The 12,777-nt window shown below is 41.9% G+C and overlaps 1 protein-coding gene across 8 annotated transcripts in view; it reads left to right on the top strand.

Moving 5' to 3' along the window:
- CEP170 (centrosomal protein 170) overlaps positions 1-12,777 on the top strand; it is a 974,470-nt gene that overhangs the window by 24,856 nt on the left and 936,837 nt on the right. For 6 of the 8 annotated variants that reach the window (XM_075339727.1, XM_075339731.1, XM_075339735.1 and 3 more), the window contains exon 2: positions 10,884-11,025. In XM_075339727.1, coding sequence (XP_075195842.1) covers positions 10,921-11,025 — 105 coding nt within the window. In that variant the 5' untranslated portion in view covers positions 10,884-10,920. Of the gene's footprint in view, positions 1-10,883; positions 11,026-12,777 lie in introns of those variants that run through there. The other 2 variants (XM_075339734.1, XM_075339730.1) reach the window with 2 other exon arrangements.

The following is a 12,777-nucleotide window of genomic DNA, read 5'->3' as shown; positions in this document are numbered from 1 at the left end:
ATGTGCTTTTATGATATTTTAGAACCTTAATAATTGCTCCTTATGTTTTATCTTGTGCCTTATATTATCTTACACTTTTTATATTTTTATATTTTTTTATATATAAATTTAATTCTTATATATAAATATAATTTTTTATATATAAATATATTTAATATATTTTCTTCCACTCATGTTATAAATGTTGCTATAATTGTCAGTTCGGATATTCTATAAATCTTCCCCCCCTTTTTTTTTTGCATACTAAAGACATACTGGAAACATATGTTTGTCTTCAACCCCTGTGCATACCACACATGTGTTCTGGCATTTTATGTATTTCGATCTTTTTGGATCAAGGTGGATTCTATATTTATATTTCTATTCTTGCCTATATCACTACGTGTTTCAAATAATATATTGTTTTTAAACTCCCTTTTCATCTCTCCCTGCTTTCTAGTGCAAAGATTAGCTTTTTGTTTTTTTCGGCACACCAGTTATGGGAGAGATTTGTTTGGATGCTATGTCAGATTGAAATGAACTACCCTTTGTCCTTCCTAGCACGGTCGGGCATGATCCCGCTTCACACTCCCCTGAGTAACTCATTCGTGATATGTTGTATCCCTTTCTCCACGGCATGATTACATGTATTTTTGTGTTAAAATCATTTACTGACACTGATTGCACGCACGCGCACTAGTTAGTTCCCACGCTTCTGAACCTTCTTGACCTGGCTATGTGAGGAGCTTGCTACTTTCCATGTGAAGCGCGCCTGCGCTTTGCAATTTTTCCCACGCCTTGAACTCATTTCACCCCTTTTCATTAAGAGAATTTGCCTCTATCCTTACGCATGCGCACAACACTATCCCTCTGTTTTTCCCTCTGTTTTATCATAACAGATTCAGCCTAATAGTTTTTATAGTGCTCAACCCCAACCATCTTTTTAATTCAAGTGCACTTTTTCACATATATAATTAATTAAAATTGGGTAACCATCGAAGTCTGACACTAAATATAAATAAAAATAATGTTATTATTTGTCCTACTTGAAAATATAATATATGCCCCGTTTCTATATGCTGTGATTTGCCTAGTGCATGTCATTTGCACTAGGTTATTAATGGTTTTTTTGTAGCTAATCATGAGGCACCACTAAATCCCTCTGATAGTGTAATGGTTGTGAGATGGCCGGTCAACTTCATGGCCTCTCAACTCTGGGTTCGTGTCAAATATCACTATCAGTTGTATATCTATATCCCCTTTTTTCTCCTTTTTTCTTCCTTTTTTTCCCCCTTTTTTTCTCTTTCTTACACTAAATCGATTTTTTTATGAATTTCTAATTGTTTGATCCTTTATTATGAATGTTCTTTTTGGACTAAATGTATCAATATGTACCATATTTGATTGTTGAAAGGGCCCTATGACGCGGCTTTACTCCACGTGGCTATGAGTCATTGCTCTATAGCACATGGTGAACTGACGTCATAGCCAGGGATCCCCTTCCTCCTCTTTTTTTCTTTTTTTCTGTACATCCCTTTTTAAAGGCTCCTCCTTGGTTTCTGTAAAGTTCTTTTCCCTGAAGAAGGAGGCAGTTGTGGTCTCCGAAACGCGTAGGAATGAAATGAAATAAAAGAATTGTGTGTTCAACACTGATGTCCGTGGTCTTCAAGCACGGCGCTAAACCTGTTTTCCTCCAGTTCCGAAGTTGATGTTTCACTTGTACAACAGGGCTGCTGCTGGACCGCTTACGCACTCGCTTATGCCACTAAAGGAGTTGTGACTGGCACAACCCGATCAGGTGAGTGCACCACTTCATTATACTTTTTACCCAGTAAATCGGGTAAGACCCTATTGCGCCTTTTCTCTCCCAATTTAGTTTGCCAAAATAAATCTAACAGTGAAAATCGGATTGGACACGGATGGTATCTGAATGTCTGTCTTTTTTTTTTTTTTTTTTTATCTTCTCCACGGATCAGTAGACTTGAATTACTGTTATGGATCTGACACTGAAATTGAAATCAGGCCAGTATCCACGATTTTGTACGAGAAAGATCATTCCATGAAAAATGGCAGATAAATGAATGACCCCATTCACTATTACGCCTCATTCACATCTGATTTTCTTTTACAAGGGATAGCTGCAGTTTTCACAGATAACACTTGTACCTGTGCTACACTAAGAGGCCATTATGTCATATGTCCGTGAGTTTTGTTTGTTTTTTTTCTCTGGATGAGTTGACTTCTTCATTGGTATCACTTCTTGGAGTAAATACCATTTTGATAATTTTTGTTCATACACATATATATATATCTATATATATATACATATATATATATAATTAGATAGTGGCCCGATTCTAACGCATCAGGTATTCTAGAATTTATTGTGTAAATAATGTATGATTTTTGTTATATATGTTGTTGTGTGTAGTTGCCGAGTGTTTTTGTAAGGCGCTGTAAATGTTCTGGGTGTTGTCTGGGTGTGGGGGTGTGTGAGGGCGGTGTTTGTGTGTTGCGTTGTGTGTGTTGCGTTTGTGGAGCGCTGTGTGTCTGCAGCGTTGTGTGTGTGTGGTGCTATGTGTGTTGCGCGGTTTGTGTGGGTGTTTTGGGGTAAGGTATGTTTTGTGCAGTGTGTCTGTTGCGTGGTGCGTGCCTATATTTGTGTGTGTGTGCGTGTGTGTGTGTGGATGTCTGTGTAGGGCGGTGTTTGTGGTTCCCTGTGTGTGTGAGTGTTTTGGGGGAGGTGTGCACCCCCATCGTGCTCCATGCTACACATCCCCCATCGTGCTCCATCCCCCATGCTGCGCACACCCATCGTGGTTCAGCCTTCATGCTGCACACGCCCATCATGCTCCATCCCCCATGCTGCACACTCCCATCGTGCTTCACCCCCCATGCTGCGCACCCCCCATCGTGCTCCATCCCCCCATGCTGCGCACCCCCCATCGTGCTCCATCCCCCATGCTGCGCACCCCCATCATGCTCCATCCCCCATGCTGCACACCCCCATCGTGCTCCATACTCCATGCTGCGCACCCCCATCGTGCTCCATCCCCCATGCGGCACACCCCTATCGTGCTTCATCCCACCCATGCTGCGCAACCCCCATCGTGCTTCATCCCTCCCATGCTGCACACCCTCGATTGTGCTCCATTCCCCATGCTGCGCACCCCTCAGAGAGGACTATAATAGGAGGACTAAAATAGGAGGAGTGTACTAGGAGGAGTAGTCCTGGGGAGAGAGTAGTATAATAGGAGTAGTAGTCCTGGGGAGAGAGGAGCATAATAGGAGAAGTAGTCCTGGGGGGAGAGGAGGATAGTAGGAGGAGTAGTCCTGGGGGGAGAGGAGGATAGTAGGAGGAGTAGTCCTGGGGGGAGAGGAGGATAGTAGGAGGAGTAGTCCTGGGGGGAGAGGAGGATAATAGGAGGAGTAGTCCTGGGGGGAGAGGAGGATAATAGGAGGAGTAGTCCTGGGGGGAGAGGAGGATAATAGGAGGAGTAGTCCTGGGGGAGAGGAGGATAATAGGAGGAGTAGTCATGGGGGAGAGGAGGATAATAGGAGGAGGAGTCCTGGGGGGAGAGGACGATAATAGGAGGAGTAGTCCTGGGGGGAGAGGAGGATAATAGGAGTAGTCGTCCTGGGGGGAGAGGAGGATAATAGGAGTAGTCGTCCTGGGGGGAGAGGAGGATAATAGGTGGAGTAGTCCTGGGGGGAGAGGAGGATAATAGGTGGAGTAGTCCTGGGGAGAAAAGGAGGATAATAGGTGGAGTAGTCCTGGGGGGAGGTGTATAGGTGCCCAATGCGTGGGGGGGGGGGGGGCGAGGCCGAGTGGCCAATGTGTGTGTGTGATATAGATTATATATACTAGCTGTAGTATCCGGGTGTTGCCCGGGATAGTACCGATCTCTCCGAGTTTCTGTCTGTCTCTGTCTGTCTGTGTCTTTTCTCTGTCTGTATCAGTTTCTCTGTGTCTCTTTATCAGTCTCTCTGTCTGTCTCTCTATCTCTGTGTCTCTCTTTCTCTGTGTCTGTCTGTGTCTCTCTCTGTCTGTCTGTCTCGTTCCCCGGGCTGTCTCGTTCCCCGTGCTGTCTCGTTCCCCGTGCTGTCTCGTTCCCCGGGCTGTCTCGTTCCCCAGGCTGTCTCGTTGCCCGGGCTGTCTCTGTCTCTATCTCTCTGTCTCTTTCCCTGTCTGTGTCTCTGTCTGTCTCTTTTTCTGTCTCTCTCTATCTGTTTCCCCATCTTATTATTTTACACATCGGCTTTTATACTAACAGTTTATTTTGTTCCTATAGCAACCACTGACAGTTGCTATTATTAGCCCGTATCTGCCAGCTCCATTCAGATTAATGGAGGCAGGATTTTGGTGATTAACTGCAAAGCGCGGGATTAAATTTTCCTGTTCAAACATAGTCTATGACGTTCCCTGAGTCACATGGGGTGTCTGCAAAATTTCGCGATTGTAAATGCGACGTTGCGGATTCCTTTAGCGGACACACACACACACACACACACACACACAGCTTTGTATATTAGATATATATAATGTAATATGGTATATACACCGTGTGCAGAATTATTAGGCAAGTTGCATTTTAGAGGCTTTTTTTGTTATTATTGATCAACAACTATGTTCTCAATCAACCCAAAAGTCTCATAAATATCAAAGCTTAATATTTTTGGAAGTTGGAGTGTTTTTTTTTAGATTTGGCTATCTTAGGAGGATATCTGTTTGTGCAGGTAACTATTTCTGTGCAGAATTATTAACCCCTTAAGGACGAAGCCAGATTTGTACTTAATGCCCAGGCCATTTTTTGCAATTTTGACCAGTGTCACTTTATAAGGTTATAACTCTGGAACGCTTCAATGGATCCCGGTGATTCTGAGATTGTTTTTTCGTGACATATTGGGCTTCATGTTAGAGGTAAATTTAGGATGATATTTTTTTATTTTATTTGTGAAAAAATCTGAAATTTGACAAAAAAATTAAAAATTTTGCAAGTTTCAAACTTTTAATTTTTATGCCCATAAACCGGAGAGTTATGTCACACAAAATAGTTAATAAATAACATTTCCCACTTGTCTACTTTAGATCAGCGCAATTTTTGAAACAAAATTTTTTGGGGTTAGGAAGTTAGAAGGGTTCAAAAGTTCATCAGCAATTTCCCATTTTTTCAACAAAATTTACAAAACCATTTTTTAGGGACCACATCCCATTTGATGTGACTTTGAGAGGCCTGGGTGACAGAAAATACCCAAAAGTGACACCATTCTAAAACCTGCACCCCTCAAGGTACTCAAAACCACATTCAAGAAGTTTATTAACCCTTCAGGTGCTTCACAGGAACTAAAGTAATATGGAATGAAAAAAAATAAAAATTAACATTTTACCTAAAAATGTTACTTTAGCACTAATTGTCTTACTTTTTCAAGAGGTAACACCAAAAATTGGACCTCACACTTTGTTACCCACTTTCGTATGAGCGCGCCGATACCCCACATGTGGTCAGAAACCTTTGTTTGGGTAAATGGGAGGGCTTGGAATGAAAGGAGCAATATTTGAATTTTGGAAAGCAAAGTTGGCTGAAACAGATTGCGGGCACCATGTTGCTTTTACAGATCCCCTAAGGTACCTAAACAGCAGGAACCCCCCTCAAGTGACCCCATTTTGGAAACTAGACCCCTTAAGGCTTCTATCGAGGGGTATACTGAGCATTTTGGACCCACAGGCACTTCACAGATTTTGATAACGTTACTTTGTCATATTGAAAATTGTAATTTTTTTCTCAAAAATGTTGCTTTAGCATCAATTCTCTCACTTTTTCAAGAGGTAATTCCAAAAATTTGACCTCAAGGTTTGTTACCCACTTTTTTATGAGCGCGGTGATACCTCACATGTGGTCTGAAACCTTTGTTTGGACAAATGGGAGGGCTTGGAACGAAAGGAGCAATATTTGAATTTTGGAAAGGAAATTTGGCTGAAAAAGATTGCGGGCACCATGTTGCATTTGGAGGACCCCTAAGGTACGTAAACAGCAAAAAACCACCACAAGTGACCCCATATTGGAAACTAGGCCTCTCAAGGAATTTATCTAGATGTTTGGTGAGTACCCTGAACCCCCAGGTGCTTCCCAGAAGTTTATAACGTTGAGCCATGAAAATAAAAAAATAAAATTTTACCACAAAATTGTTACTTCAACCAGGTAGCTTTTTTTTCACAAGGGTAACAGGAAAAAAATCACCATGAAATGTATTCTGCAATTTCTCCTGAGTTTGGTGATATCTTATATGTGGTGGAAATCAACTGTTTGGGCACACGGCAGGTCTTGGAAGGGAAGGAGTGCAATTTGACTGAACATTTGGCTGGAATAATTAGTGGACGCTATGTCGCATTTGGAAAGCCCCTAAAGTGCCTAAACAGTGGAGGCCCCCCACAAGTGACCCCATTCTGGAATCAAGAAACCTCAAGGCTTTTATCTAGGTGTATATTGAGCATTTTGAATCCACGAATACTTCACAGAATTTGATAAGCTTAGGTTGCCATATTGAAAATTTTCATTTTTTTCACAAAAATGTTTCTTTAGCATCACATTTCTCACTTTTTCAAGAGGCAACAACAAAACGTGGACCCCACAGGTTGTTATCCAATTTCTTGTGAGCGCAGGGATACCCCATACGTGGCCAAAAACCTCTGTTTGGATATATGGGAGGGCTTGGAATGGAAGGAGCACCATTTGAATTTTGGAAAAGTTGAAATAAATTGCGCGCACCATGTCACATTAGCAGGGCCTCTTGGGTACCTATACATTAGAAACCCCCCACAAGTGACTCCATTTTGGAAACTGGACCCCTCAAGGATTTTATTCAGGAGCATACTAAGCATTTTGAATCCACAGGTACTCCACAAAAATGTTGCTGTAGCAACAAATTTCTCTCTTTTAGGCTATGTGTCCATGATCCAGCGACACGGCGTCCAGTACACAGTGTCAGCCTTCCTGCAGAGATGTGAGTGTTGTCCACGGGAGAACGCAGCTGCCCATGCCCACGATTTGGGTTCAGGCTGCTGTGGAGCTCTATGCTACCTGCAGAGAACACTCATCTCCGCAGCATAAATTGACATGCTGAGGCTCGGGAAGCTGCGCCACAGGTCGGTTTATGCTGCGGAGAAAAGAAGCACAGTGGGCACGGGATTTCTAAAAATCCTTCCACTGTGCTTCTACTGCACAACGCAGCGTTATGGACGCAGGGAAAACACTCTGCGTCTAAAACGCTGCAAACCCTGATTGTGGGCACGTAGCCTAAAATGCTACACTGGATGAATGGATAGATGTCAAACATATATAACGTCCCACCCCCCTGCATATTCTAAGCTGGCGCCCTTTAGTGCCTTTCATGTGGCACTAAAGGGTGCCTAGCCTTGTATTTAGCCCAAAAAGAAAAAAAAAAAAATAACTAAAATAAATGACGTGGGGTCCCCCCTATATTTGATAGCCAGCTAGGGTAAAGCAGACAGCTGTAGCCTGCAAACCACAGCTGACAGCTTCACCTTGGCTGGTGATCAATTTGGAGGGCTCCCCAAGCTGTTTTTTTTTTTTAATTATTTATAAATAAATAATTAAAAAAAACAAAACAAACGTGGGGTCCCCCCAAATTAGATCACCAGCCAAGGTGAAGCTGACAGCTGGGGTCTGGTATTCTCAGGATGGGAAGAGCCATGGTTATTGGACTCTTCCCAGCCTAAAAATAGCAGGCCGCAGCCGCCCCAGAAGTGGCGCATCCATTAGATGCGCCAATTCTGGCGCTTCGCCCCAGCTCATCCCGCGCCCTGGTGCGTTGGCTAACGGGGTAATAAATGGGGTTGATACCAGGTGTGTAATGTCACCTGGCATCAAGCCCAGCAATTAGTTATGTCACGGCGTCTATCAGATACCCGACATAACTAATTGACAGTAATAAAAAAAAAAATTGACAACAAAAAAAAATTTATTTGAAAAAACACTCCCCAAAACATTCCCTGATTGACCAATTTATTGAAAAGAAAAGGAAAAAAAAAATCCGCTGTAATCCATTTGGACGTCCCACGTCGACTCTGGACCTTCTAGAATATGGGGGACACGTTCAGGGAACGTATCCCCCATTTTCTAGGTGTGAGGACCCTCCATTTGAGGAGAGTGGGTGCAATGAATCTGCACCCAACCTCCCTGGGTCACAGCTGCACACACAGTGTCGAGCAGCAGCAGCAGCCAGCGTCCTGAACACAGGAAGCTGACAGCCGCGCTCTGCACGTGTGACCGGCGTCTGCTGTGAAGGAGCCGGAGGAGGGGGCCGCGGGGGATCAGCGCTGTGACAGGTATGTATGACACCGGGGAACACCGGGGGGGATAGGGGGGGACCCGGCAGGGCCTGGGGAGCAGGTTTCTGTCGCATGTGTTATGGCACATGCGACAAACTATAGGAAAGGGGGAAATGCGGCCGGCGCGCTGCTGTGATCGCCGGTCCGCGCGGCCATCTTGGATTTTCGGGAGGGGGTTGGGGGTCGGGGGGGGCACTTTGGGGACACCGGGGGACCGGAGGGAACCGGGAAAAAGATTTATCTCCCATCTGGCATGTTTGATCATGCCAGATGGGAGATAAATGATTTTTTACCGGCGCGGTCATTTACTGTAACCTGATCATCGGTATACGGTGTATACCGGTCATCAGGTGAGCGGGGACCGGAAAAACCGGCCAGAATCATGATCTCCAGGGTCTCAGCTACCCCCGGCAGCTGAGACCCCGGAAATTTTCTGACTCTGGGGGGCGCTAGACCCTTTTTTCCGACCGCCGTTAAAAAGCGGCGGATCGGAAGAAGTACCCTAATTTGTCGCCGTTAAAAGGCGTATCGGCGGTCGTTAAGGGGCTAAGCAACTTAATAAAAATCAAATATATTCCCATCTCACTTGTTTATTTTCATCAGGTAAACCAATAACTGCGCAAAATTTAGAAATAAATATTTCTGACATGCAAAAACCAAAACCAAAAAAAAAAATGAGTGACCAATATAGCCACCTTTTCTTTATGATGACACTCAACAGCCTGCTATCCATAGATTCTGTCAGTTGCTTGATCTGTTTACGATCAACATTGCGTGCAGCAGCCACCACAGCCTCCCAGACACTGTTCCCAGAGGTGTACTGTTTTCCCTCCCTGTAGAGCTTAGATTTTATAAGGGACCACAGGTTCTCTATGGGGTTCAGATCAGGTGAACAAGGGGGCCATGTAATTATTTTTTCATTTTTTAGACCTTTACTGTCCAGCCATGCTGTGGAGTAGTTGGATGCATGTGATGGAGCATTGTCCTGCATGAAAATCATGTTTTTCTTGAACGATACCGACTTCTTCCTGTACCACTGCTTGAAGAAGTTGTCTTCCAGAAACTGGTGGTAGGTCTGGGAGTTGAGCTTCACTCCATCCTCAACCCGAAAAGGTCCCACAAGTTCATCGTTGATGATACCAGACCATACCAGTACCCCACCTCCACCTTGTTGGCATCTGAGTCGGAGTGGAGCTCTCTGCCCTTTACTGATCCAGCCTCTAGCCCATCCATCTGGCCCATCAAGTAACTCATTTCATCAGTCCATATAACGTTTGAAAAATCAGTCTTCAGATATTTCTTGGCCCAGTCTTGACATTTTATCTTATGTTTCTTGTTCAAAGGTGGTCGTTTTTCAGCCTTCCTTACCTTGGCCATGTCCCTGAGTATGGCACACCTTGTGCTTTTTGATACTCCAGTAACGTTGCAGTTCTGAAATATGGCCAAACTGGTGGCAAATGACATCTTGGCAGCTTCACGCTTAATTTTCCTCAATTCATGGGCTGTTATTTTGCGCCTTTTTTTGCCTAAGACGCTTGACCCTGTTGGCTATTTGCCATGAAACGCTTGAGTGTTCGGTGATCACGCTTCAAAAGTTTGGCAATTTCAAGACTGCTGCATCCCTCTGCAATACATCTCACAATTTTGGACTTTTCATAGCTCGTCAAATCTCTCTTCTGACCCGTTTTGCCAAAGGAAAGTGAGTTGCCTAATAATTAAGCACACCTTATATAGGGTATTGTCATTACACCACACCCCTCCTCATTACAGAGATGCACATCACCTGATTTACTTAATTGGTAGTTGGCTCTCAAGCCTATACAGCTTGAAGTAGGACAACATGTATAAAAAGTGCCATGTGATCAAAATACTCAGTTGCCTAATGATGTGTGTGTGTGTGTGTGTGTATATATATAATTATATATAAATATGATTTTTTTTTTTTTTTTGTGGATGGTGGGACAAACTTAACAGCATTTCTGGTAAAGAAGTTGTACAATAAAACATTGACTGTGGCAGCCAGGAGTCTGGCGTGTGAGTGCAGTCAGCTATACAAAGGAACTCCAGGGCTGTAATAAGTGTGGTGATTTTTTTATTTTTTGTTTTTTGCTTGTTTTGACACTAACATAGGCCCATTAACACAAATGTTTATTGTATCAGACAACACTAAGTGTTTTTTGTTTTGTTATTTTTTTATATTGTGTTGGGCCATTATGTGTGTGACAGTTTCTTTTTTTTTGTTGTATGTTTTTTTTTAGGTTTCCTTCATTTTTGGGGTACATATGATCTTCTGTTTTCTTTGTCTTTATTTTATTCTTTTTCTCAAAGCGGTACAACCCCCCCTCACCACCCATCTAATCTTGGCTCTCCTTGGTTTTTTTTTTTTGTTTACACTGCAGTGGGCATTGACTTGACATTTTCGTGAGGTTAATGTAGTTTTTAGGGAAGGTAAATGGTTAAACTGATAAAAACACAAATTTGTGCTGCTGTTCAGCAAAACACGCAAACTGAATATTTTTTAAAAATGTGTTTCTTTTATATTCTTTGTTTATAGGATTTTCATATCTGAAAGATTAAAAAGACATTTAAAGATGAGTTTGACATCGTGGTTTTTAGTGAGCAGTGGTGGCACACGACATAGACTTCCAAGGGAAATGATTTTTGTCGGAAGAGATGACTGTGAGCTTATGTTACAGGTAAGTCTCATTCTTTCTTATTTTCTTGTCTATAAAAATCCAATGTAATGTAGGGCTTTCTCCAAAGAAAGAAGCATACATTTTTCATGACTGGCCTAATAATGAGGAAATATATACTACAAAAATCAAACAATAAATCCTCATCAGTTGTCTGTTGTATCCTTTTGTTAGGGGAAAAAAAAATAAATTGTACTAATTGAAAAAAGAGAAATTAAAAAAAGAAAAATAAAAAAAAATGGTTAAAGTAACTGTTTGCAAGCTATATCTGAATGTCTAACTCCCGCCTGGTAAGACCATTTTATCTGCTTTTCAAATAATGTTTTATTTTCAAAATAAAATGTATGTATTTGTTTTTCCTACAATATAAATAATTGAACCAGTAAATACCAAACAAAAATACTAATATGTAAAAATAAAACTATCGGTAACAAAATAGAAATGAAACAAATTTATAGTGGATATAAAAAGTCTACACACCCCTGTATAAATGCCACATTTTGTCAAGTAAATAGAAAAATCTTACCGAGCTGAATTATTTCTGAACTTTTTCAACCTCTTTAAAGGAAATCTGTTACCAGCTTTTTTCTACCTCATCTAAGAGCAGCATGATGTAGGCAAAGAGACCCCGATTTTAATGATGTATCACTTAGATTACTGTGTGCAGCAGTTCTGACACAACCCATTTTTAGATTTAGCATATAGCTGAGAAAGCTACCCCTCCACCCAGGCTTCATACAAAGTCTAGGCTTTATACAAAGTCTAACAGATCAAAAAGGTGTCGAAAGTAAATGTAAGGAAGAGGGACACCAAAACAATAACTAATTCTAAAATATAACCTTTATTATTAAGGATTTTTATATGCAAATCCTTATTTAAAATACAAGAAAGTGCCTCACTAAGAAGGGACCTGGACAGCAGTAATATGTAAACCATTCGTGAAGCTATCAGAAATAGGATTATATATCCATCTCTGTATATCAACACCCTGCAGTTATAATCACCTAATGTTTATTCGCCAGAGCCATGTAACAAGTGCTAGAGGGAAGATTGGGCAATAAAGGAATTAATCCTAAATAAATACCTGGAAATGCTGCTTTGCAAATATATGCAGCTGTCTGATGTCTCGCGTCCCTCCACCCCAACGTGCGTTTTGTATGACTTCCTCAGGGAGTGTGTCAGGGTGGGGAGAATGGTTCGCAGTGTACATTTTAGGATTCAGTCACAAACTGGAGAATGGCTCATGTGATCAGGACATTTGATTGGGCGCTAAGTGTTCTGGGTATGCATGACCTCATTTCTTGTAAAAATGTTTCTGGCCTCCTACCGGAGAAACACAGACACCCATTGTCTCTCTGGAAACAGCAGGACAGCTGTGTGTGTGTCAGCACTGCAAATGGCAGAGAGCCTGAAGTCTGGAGCACAGTCAGATGTGGCATGCGCACAGACCCAGAGCATATATGAATACTATGTAAGCATTAAAAGACCTATACGATTATTAATTCTCTTTATATACTGGCAACATACTAGTTTAAAGTGCAATTGTACATAAAACTAGTGCAGAGATAAAGTTTAATAAACTTTATGTGAAAAAAAAAATAAGAAAGAGCCCACTGGGCACAATAATTAAATATATATAAATAGATTTATATAAAGGAACAGGAAGTGACACTAGGCAAAATGACAAATATAATTAACTGTAAATTTTCAATGAATAATGTATGATATGACGATAATGGTGGTCTAGACAAAATC

Source organism: Anomaloglossus baeobatrachus, chromosome 3 (assembly GCF_048569485.1).
Source record: "Anomaloglossus baeobatrachus isolate aAnoBae1 chromosome 3, aAnoBae1.hap1, whole genome shotgun sequence".
In the NCBI taxonomy this organism is placed as follows: domain Eukaryota; kingdom Metazoa; phylum Chordata; class Amphibia; order Anura; family Aromobatidae; genus Anomaloglossus; species Anomaloglossus baeobatrachus.
Note: the sequence above shows the minus strand (reverse complement) of the source record. Positions and strands in the feature narration are given on the sequence as shown.